This window comes from Cygnus atratus, chromosome 17 (assembly GCF_013377495.2).
Source record: "Cygnus atratus isolate AKBS03 ecotype Queensland, Australia chromosome 17, CAtr_DNAZoo_HiC_assembly, whole genome shotgun sequence".
Classification (NCBI taxonomy): domain Eukaryota; kingdom Metazoa; phylum Chordata; class Aves; order Anseriformes; family Anatidae; genus Cygnus; species Cygnus atratus.
Genome location: NC_066378.1, coordinates 1,960,501 through 1,969,466, shown reverse-complemented (window position 1 = coordinate 1,969,466; position 8,966 = coordinate 1,960,501). Strand labels below are relative to the sequence as shown.

At 70.7% G+C, this 8,966-nt stretch overlaps 1 protein-coding gene across 1 annotated transcript; it reads left to right on the top strand.

The window, feature by feature from the left end:
- Positions 1-353: 353 nt before the first annotated feature.
- Positions 354-8,211, top strand: GAS2L1 (growth arrest specific 2 like 1). Its single transcript, XM_050714270.1, has 6 exons — positions 354-393; positions 1,309-1,965; positions 4,430-4,537; positions 4,857-5,042; positions 5,297-5,499; positions 7,095-8,211. Exons 2-6 carry the CDS (start codon positions 1,315-1,317, stop codon positions 8,209-8,211), a joined length of 2,265 nt encoding a protein of 754 aa, XP_050570227.1. The 5' UTR covers positions 354-393; positions 1,309-1,314.
- The last annotated feature ends 755 nt before the right edge of the window (positions 8,212-8,966 follow it).

Here is an 8,966-nt window from a genome sequence, read left to right as displayed (position 1 = left end):
TCCCCCTGCCCCCCCCGTCTCCCCCCCGTGTCCCCCTCCCCCTGCCCGTCCCGCCGCCCCCCCCCCCGGTCCCGCCGCCCCCCGGCCGTGCCCCCGCCCCCGCCGCTCCCATCCCGGCCCTTTCTGGGCCGGCTCCAACTTCCCGGCCGGGCGCGGCGGCGGCGGCGGCGGGGCTGCGGTGGGCGCTCGGCCCGGTTCGGCCCCGGTTCGGCCCCGGTTCGGCCCCGGTTCGGCCCCGCTCGGCCCCGGGGGCCGCCGGCGGATGGCGGCGGGGGCGCGGGGCCGGGTGGCGGCGGCGGGGCCCCCCCCCGGCGGTCAGAGCCCGGCCCGGCCCGGCCCGGCGGCAGCGGCCCGCGGCGGGGAGCGGCGCGGGGGGAGCGGAGCGCGGGGCCGGTGAGTGCGGGGCGGGGGGGGACCGGGGGGGGGGGCGGGCCTGGGGGGGCTGCGTCCGGCGCGGGTCCCCGTGCCCCCCCCCCCCCCCCCCCCCCGGTCGGCATCTGCCGCGCAGGTGCTGCCCCTCCCCCGACCCCCCCCCCCCCACGCCACGGACCCCCCTTCTCCGGCAGAGAGACCCCCCCCCCAAAAATGGACCCCCAATTTGAGAGCTCGCCCCTCCCCCTGTTAACCTCCCCCCCCCCCAGCACAGCGCCCCCCCATCCAGCAGACACCACCCCAAGACCCCCCCGTACCCCTTCAGGGCACCCCCTGTCAGAGCCACCCCCTCCAGCAGACACCACCCCAAACCCCCCCCCCATTCCCCCTGGGCACAGCCCCACTGCCCCCCCCGGACACCCCCTTGTCAGTGCCCCCCCCAGCAGGGACCCCCAGGGTGAGGGATTGGGGTGGGGAGGGCTCTCCCCAGGGGTGGGGGGTCACTGGCTCTTGTGACCCCCCCCCAATGTCCCCCCCCCAATGCAGCCCCCCCAGCCCCACGTTACACCCCCACAGGGTTGCTTTTGGGGGGGGTCTCCCTGGACCCCCCTCCAAGGGTCCCTCCAGGAGGCACCCAGGGTGCTGGCAGCCGGGTGGGTGGGTGCCACCCACGATGACTGGGCAGCTTTGGGATGGGGGGGGCACTGGGGACATCAACCCCATCGGGGGGGGCACACAGCACAGCGGGGTGACACGGGGCAGAGGGGACGTGATGGGGGTCCCGCAGGCGGCGGTGACATCCCCCTGCCCATGGGGGGACGCTGGGCAGGGGGGGCACCGGGCGGGGGGGGGCTGTGCTTCGGGAGGAGCTGCTGGGGGGGGGTGCAGGGTCTGAGCCCCCCTCCAGTCCCTAACGGCACCCGCTGCCCCCCCCAGCCCGCCATGGCCGACCAGAGCAACATCCAGTCGGCCGCCTCCAAGAGCATCCGCCCGTTCCGCTCCAGCGAGGAGTACCTGTACGCCATGAAGGAGGACCTGGCCGAGTGGTTCAACACCCTCTACGAGCTGGACGTGCAGGCCGACACCTTCCTGGAGAGCCTGGAGACGGGCTGCGCCCTCTGCCAGCACGCCAACAACGTCAACCGCAGCGCCGGGGACTTCCAGCGGCGGCACCCGGCCGCCGCCGCCCGCATGCGCGTCCCCCGGCGCGAGGTGGTCTTCCAGGCCCGCAACGTGGCGCCCGGCTCCTTCATCGCCCGCGACAACGTCTCCAACTTCATCCAGTGGTGCCGGCAGGACCTGGGCATCCAGGACGTCCTCATGTTCGAGACCAACGACCTGGTGCTGAAGAAGAACGAGAAGAACTTTGTCCTCTGCCTGCTGGAGGTGGCCCGGCGGGGCGCCAAGTTCGGCATGCTGGCCCCCATGCTGATCCAGATGGAGGAGGAGATCGAGGAGGAGATGCGGGACCAAACGGCCTCCGGCGCGCTGGGCGCGCACCACGAGGGCCGGGCCTCGCACTCCCGGGCCCTCGCTTCGGCCAGCGGGACGCAGCGCCTGGCCCTGTGCGACCTGAGGAACCTGGACGAGCTGGTGAGCAGCGCGGCCGCCGGGCGGCCTCGTGTGGGCGAGGGCCTCCGTGTCCTCCAGCGGGGAGGTCTGGCCTTGGGAGGTTCTCTCTGGCCACCCAACGGGGAGCTCTGGGGCCCGTGGGAGGTCCTGTCTAGCCACCCAACGGAGCTGTATGGCCCATAGGACGGCCTCTCCATCCACCCAACTAGGATCTCTATGGCCCATGGGGGGTCCTGTCTGGCTACCCAACGGGAGCTCTATGGCCCATAAGATGGCCTCTCTATCCACCCAACTGGGATCTCTATGGCCCATGGGAGGTGAGGTCTAGCCACCCAACGGGGATCTCTATGGCCCATGGGATGGCCTCTCCATCCACCCAATGGGGAGCTCTATGACCCATGGGAGGTCCTGTCTAGCTACCCAACGGGGATCTCTATGGCCCATGGGATGGCCTCTCCATCCACCCAATGGGGAGCTCTATGACCCATGGGCGGTCCTGTCTAGCCACCCAACGGGGAGCTCTATGACCTATGGGAGGTCCTCTCTATCCACCCAAGAAGGAACTCTATGGCCCATAGGAGGTCCTCCATCCACCCAACGGGGAGCTCTGTGGCCCATGGGAGGTCTTCTCTATCCACCCAACCAGGATCTCTATGGCCCGTAGGATGGCCTCTCCATCCACCCAACCAGGACCTCCATGACCCATGGCAGGTCTCTCCATCCACCCACCCGGGCTCCCAGCAGCCCATGGGAGGTCCTCTCCGTGCACCCAACGGGAGCTCTACGGCCCGTGGGAGGTCCTCTCCGTGCACCCCAACCAGGCTCTCCGTGCTCTGTGGGAGGTCCTCCCCATGTGCCCAACCAGGCTCTGGCCAGCCCACGGGGTGCCTGCTCTACCCACCCAGCCAGGCTCTCTGCGGTCCGTGGGAGGTCCTCGGCCGCCCCGCTGGGCTCCGTGCCCTCCCGGCGCCAGGGAAGGGCTATTTCGGGGGCCGAGGCCATAATCGCAGGGAGGACGTGGGTGTCACTGCCACCACTACCTCCTCCCACGGATGTGGGGCTGCCACCCCGCGGTGGCCTCCCCGGGGACATCAGGAGGGGCGCCGGGGGGAAACGCGGCACCGCGGGCGGCTCAGCCGGGATTAGCGCCGTGCTGGGCGCAGGATCCGGCCCGTGCGCAGGGCGGATTAACGCGGCCGGGGAGGGGCGGGGGGCTCTGCCCTCCCCTGACCCCCCCATCCCCTAATCCCAAAGCCGTTTTTTAATCGAAACCCCGATTCCTCCCTAAGTCCCGCAGCCTGACGCAACTTGGGGAGGGAGGCGGGGGGGGGACATGGGGGTGCTGCTGCCCCCCCCCACCCCGGGCACCCCACCTGCCCCGGTCCCCCTGCCGGGTGCTGCCAGCCCCGGGTGCATTTTTCTGGGCTGCGTAATGCCTCGCCATGGGCTTTTATGGGCAGCGATGGAGCCAGGGAGGAGCCTGCATCCGGCCTGGCCCAGCCACCGCACCGGGGGACGGGTCCCCAGGGGGGGCAGCGCTTGTCTCCACGTCCCCAGGGCTCGGGGTCAGGCCCCGTGGCTGCCCGCAGCCTCCCCCCGTGCCTCAGTTTCCCCACGGCTGAGGGGCTGCGGGGGGGGGGGGCAGCATCCTGGCCTGGCTGGAGGAGAGAGATGGGCAGGAAGGAGGAATTGCACAAAAAAATAAGAATAAAAAAGGGGAATTGCTAAAAAATGAGCAAACAGGGGGTTGGCGAAGCCAGAGAGGTGCAGGTGCTGGGGGCACTGTCGCAGCAGCACCCACCCCTCGGGCCGGGTCCGTGCTGATGCCAAACCCCAGCTGGGGCTTAGCCCAGGCACAAAAGGGGTGTGCCCGGGGGTCCCTGTCCCCAAATCCCCCCCCCCCCCGAGCCCCCTGTGTCCCCAGGCTGTGCCCCTGTGCCACGCCACTCCTCCAGCCAGGGCAGGATGCAGCCGCGTCCCCGCGTCCCCCGGCGTGGACCGGTGCCTAATCCCTGACGTCAGCCCCGCGGCTTCCCGGCCCCATGGGCGCGGGCGGACTGGGACGGGGGACAGCGGGGGTCCACAAGCCCCTTTGGGGACCCCCCCCGCCGTGGGGCACAGCCTCACCACCCCCCCAATATCCTCGCTTGTTTTTATCCGTGCCAAGAGTTAAAGCTTTCCTGAGTGGAAAAACCCACCCCGGGGACACGCCTGGGAGCCGCGGGAGGATTCTGGGGCTTTTTTAATTCTCCTTTTTTTTTTTTTTAACGGCTGTTTTCGGTGCCCGGCTGCGGGAAGTCCCTGGGGCCCCTCTCCCAGGGAGGCTCTGTGGGCGCTGTGGCCCCCGTGGGTGCCCCCCAGCCCGGGGGGCACACGGGATGGGAGCTGCTCGGCTCCCCCCCCCCCAAGTCGTGGCCGGGGCACGCAGCCAGGTTTTGGGGTGGGGGGGGGCTGACCGGGGGGGGTCTCGTCTGTCTGCCCACAGGTGCGGGAGATCCTGGGCTGCTGCACGTGCCCGTCCCAGTTCCCCATGGTCAAAGTCTCAGAGGGTAAATACAAAGTGGGAGACTCCAACGCGCTGATCTTTGTTCGAGTAAGAGCCGCCGCACCCCACCTCCTGCTGCTTCCCCTGCCCGCGGAACTGGGGGGGCCCTGGGGACCCATCCTGCGCGGTGCTGGGGGGTCCCTTCCACGGGGGAACCCCAGGAGGGTCTGGGTTTGGTGCCCCGGGGCTCAGTGCCCCCAGCCCCGGGTGGGGACGGGATTTATCATTCCCCACAACCCCCCCCCCCTCCGCCTCCCTTTGGGGACCTGGCGGGGGCTCCCCCCACACCCTGGGGGTCCATGGTGCCGTTTTTGGGGGTTTGGGGGGTTTTGGGGTTTTCGGGCTGACGGCGCGCCCCCCCGCCCAGGTGCTGAGGAGCCACGTGATGGTGCGCGTCGGCGGCGGCTGGGACACGCTGGAGCATTACCTGGACAAGCACGACCCGTGCCGCTGCGCCTCCCTCTGTGAGTGTGCCCCGGTCCCCAAAGCCCCCCACTCACCCCCCCCGTGGGGACGTTTCACCACTCCCGTCTCCCTGCGGGGCCGTTTCCCCGTGGGGCGGGCTGCGCGGGGCACTGATCCGGCTGAAACGGGGGAAAAAAAAAAAAAAAAAAAAAAAAAGAGAAAAGTTCGCTCCCGCTTCCAGCCAAATCAATTCACCCCGGAGAAGGTCCCAGGTCCCGGCGCTGGGCGAGGGGCTGGGGGCGGGTGGGACGGGGCGAGCACCCCCTGACCCCCCCCCCGCGTCCCTTTTCCCTTGCAGCCCACCGCCTGCCCCCCGCCCGCCCCCCGGCCTTCTCCCCGCAGAAAGCAGCTGCCAGCCCCAGCACCCCGCGCCGCGCCGAGCCCGCCTGCCCCGGGGACCGGGACCGGGACCGGCGGCTCCCCGTTCCCGGGGGCTGCCCCCCGCCCAGCGGCATCCCGAAGCCGGCAGCCGGTGCCGTCCTGCCCCCGCGCGTCCCCGCGCACAGCTCCGCCAGCCCGTCCAGGAGCCCCGGCGGCGCCCTCAGGTAGGGCTCAGCACCCATGGGTGCTGCTCGGGGGGGGTGGGGGGGGTGCTGTCCCCATGCTGTCCCCATGCTGTCCCCTGTGCCCTCACTGTCCCCTTGCTGCCTACTTGCTGTCCCCATGCTGTCCCCTCCCTGTCCCCGCGTTGTTCCCGTGCTGTCCCCTCATTGTCCCCTTGCTATCCCGTCCCCTCACTATCCCGTCCCCTCCCTGTCCCCTCGCTGTCCCCTGTCCCCTCACTGGCCCGTCCCCCCGCTGTGCCCTGTCCCCTCACCGTCCCCTTGCTGGCCCCTGTCCCCCCTCTGCCCCCAGTCCCCTCACTGTCCCCTGTCCCCATGCTGGCCCCTCACTGTCCCCTCGCTATCCCCTGTCCTGTGGGGTCCCCTCATCGTCCCCTTGCCGTCCCCATGCTGTCCTGTCCCCTCACTGTCCCCTGTCCCCTTGCTATCCCCGTCCCCTCACTGCCCCCCCGCTAATCCCGGCTGTCCCCGCCCCGCTGCCGTGGGGACCGCGGCCCGGCGGGGGGGGGGGGGGGGGGGCAGGAAACCGGGGGGGGGGCGGGGCGGGGCCCGGCCCCACGGGGACCGAGCGGCAGCACAGTGCCCCCCCCCCCCCCCCCCCCCCCCGGCCTCGCTGCGCAGGCGCGGTGCGCGCGGCCCGGGAGGGGCGGGGCTTCGCGGGGCCACGCCCACTGCTGAGATTGACAGGAGGGGTGCAATGGGGGTGATGGGGGGTAATGGGGGGGCAATGGGGCTGTAATGGGGGTGTAATGGGGAGGTAATGGGGGGGTAATGGGGGTAGTGGGGGGGTGCAGTGGGAGCTGCAATGGGATGTAATGGGGGGGCAATGGGGCTGTAATGGGGGGTAATGGGGGTGTAACGGGGGTAATGGAGGGGTGTAATGGGGGGTGCAATAGGGTGCAGTGGGGGTGTCATGGGGGTGTCATGGGATGTAATGGGGAGTGCAATGGGGTGTCATGGGGGGGCATCATGGGGGTGTCATGGGATGTAATGGCAGGGTGCAGTGGGAGGTGTAATGGGGGGTACTGGGGGGTAAGGGGGTGCAATGGGGTGCAATGGGGTGTAATGGGGGGGGTAAAGGGGGGTAAGGAGGGGGTGTAATGGGGGGCAATGGAGTGCAATGGGGGCAATAGGGTGCAACGGGGTGTAATGGGGTTGCTATGGGATGCAATGGGGGGGTGTAATGGGGTGTATTGGGGGTGTAATGGGGTGTAATGGGGTGTAATGGGGGTGCAAGGGAGGCTGCACGGGGCACAATGGGGGTGCAGGGGTGCAGTTGGGGGGGGTGCAAGGGCTGCAATGGGGCTGCACAGTGCAGGGGGGGGGCGGAGAGAGTGCAGGTGCAAGGTGTGCAATGGGGGTGTAATGGGTGGGTGCGGTGGGGGTTCAGGGGTTGCAATGGGGGTGTACTGGGGGGGTTCAAGGGGTGAAATGGGGGGGGGGGGTGCAATGGAGGCTGTAAGGGCGTGCAATGGGGGGGTGCAATGGAGGGGGCTGGGTGTGCAATGAGAGTACAATGGGGCTGCAATGGGGATCCGGTCCCCTCACCCTCCTCTTCCTCTCTCCCCCCCCCCAAGGCCCCGTGACCCCGCTCCCGCCCGCGCCCGGCGCCACTCCGGGGACAGCGACTCCTCATCGGTGTCATCGGTGTCCTCGGCGGGGCCACCGCGGGGCCACCGGCCTGCAGCCCCCGCGGCCCCCTCGCCCCGCCGGCAGCCCCCCGGCCGCAGCTGCTCGGGCGACCGCAGCCCCCTGCCCCTGCGCAAGCCCCCCGCGGGCCTCTGGGACGAGCGGGGCCGCCCGCGTGTCCCCAACGGGCCGGGCACGGGGCCACCGCGTGCCCGCAGCCAGGGCCGCCCCGGCGCCGAGGCCGTGCTGCTGATCCGCCGCGGGCGCGACGGGCAGCACTCGTGGGCACGCACCGACGGCGGCACCCGCACCCCGGCCAGGGTCCCGGCCCCCCGGCGCTCCTCGCTGCCCGGGGGAGCGGGACGGGACCGGGACAGGGACGGGGACGGCGATGGGGACGCCTTCCAGGAGGAGCTGGAGGAGCTGGTGCGGAGGCTGCGGGCCCCGCTGCGGCTGGAGCCCGGGCAGGAGCAGCAGCTGCTGGGCAGGCTGGAGGAGGAATTTTTGGCCAACACGCGGCTGATGGAGCTGGAGGACGGCGAGCCCTTGCCCCCCGCCGCCCGCCCGACCCAGGGGACCCCCGAGCCCGGCGGCGGGGCGGCCGCCGACTCGGCCTACTGCTCCTCCTCGTCCTCCTCGTCCTCCCTCAACGTCTTCGGCAAGCACGGCGGGGCCGGGCCCCCCCCGGCCGCCCCCCACCCGCAGGAGGGCAGCGGGGGGCACGGGCGCCCGTCCAGCTCCTCGGACGAGAGCAGCTTGGTGCCGGCCTCCGGCGCCGAGTCCGACCTCGAGTGGGTGCCGGCGGAGGAGGAGGAGGAGGACGACGAGGGGCCGGGGGACGCGGGGATGCCGGGGGTCCCCTGCCCCGCGCCCCCCGCCCCGCGGCCCCGCGCCAAGCCGCGGCTGGACACGCAGCCCGGCAAGAAGCCCTCCCGCATCCCCACGCCGCGGCCCCCCGGCGGCCCCCAGCCCTGGCGGGCCCTGCAGAGCGTCCTCTCCTCCCTGCTGGAGCCCCCCTGGGCGCCACGGGAGGCCGAGGGGCTGGAGGAGGACGCCTGGCCCTGATGGGGGGGGGGGGGGCAGGTGGGGGGCACCCCCCCGGGGCAGCAATGGTGGCCACAGGGACGGTCCCCGGGCAGGTGCTGGGTGCTGGGTTGGGGTGGCCACGGGGATGGGGTGGTGGCACCCGGGGGCTGTCGGAGGGTGGGGGCCCCAGGAGGGCCCCAGGGTCCCCGCGGGAGCAGCCCCATGGCGGGGGCTGGAGCAGGGGGTGCGCCCAGCCGGCCATGAGCAGGGCTGGGTGCACCCGGTGCCACTCGTCCTCTTGGCTTCTCGTCCCACCTCTACTGCCCTTCCCCTTCCCCGTGCCTTTCTTCTCTTCTCCTCCTCCTTTCCTTGCCCTTCTTTTTCTTGTCCTTCTCCTCCTTGCCTTTCCCTTCCTCTTCCCCTCCTGCTCCTCCTTTCTTTGCTCTTCTCCTTTCCTTGTCCTTGTCCTTTTCTCCTTCTTTCCCTTCCTCTTCTCCTTGTCCTCCTCCTCCTTCCCTTGCTCTTCTTTTCCATCTTTTTCCTTCTACTTTCCCTTCCTCTCCTTCTCCCTTGCCCTTTTTCTTCTTTCCCTTCCTCTTCTTGCCCTTCTCCCTCTTTCCTTGCTCTTCTCTTCCTGCTCCTTCTCCCTTTTCCTCCTCCTCCTTTCCTTTCCCTTCCCCTTCTTCTTTCCCTGCCCTTCTTCCCTTCCTCCTCCTCCTCCTCTCCCCCCACGGACACCACCCGGGGACCAGCAGCTTACCTTACCACCCTGACCCCCCCCCATCCCGGGGGTC

Bases quoted from the DNA above. Each gene is read 5' to 3' on its own strand.
- GAS2L1 (XM_050714270.1), top strand. From the start codon at position 1,315: ATGGCCGACCAGAGCAACATCCAGTCGGCCGCCTCCAAGAGCATCCGC. The intron at 1,966-4,429 runs GTGAGCAGCGCG...GTCTGCCCACAG, and splicing joins TGAGGAACCTGGACGAGCTG to GTGCGGGAGATCCTGGGCTG. The intron at 4,538-4,856 runs GTAAGAGCCGCC...CCCCCCGCCCAG, and splicing joins ACGCGCTGATCTTTGTTCGA to GTGCTGAGGAGCCACGTGAT.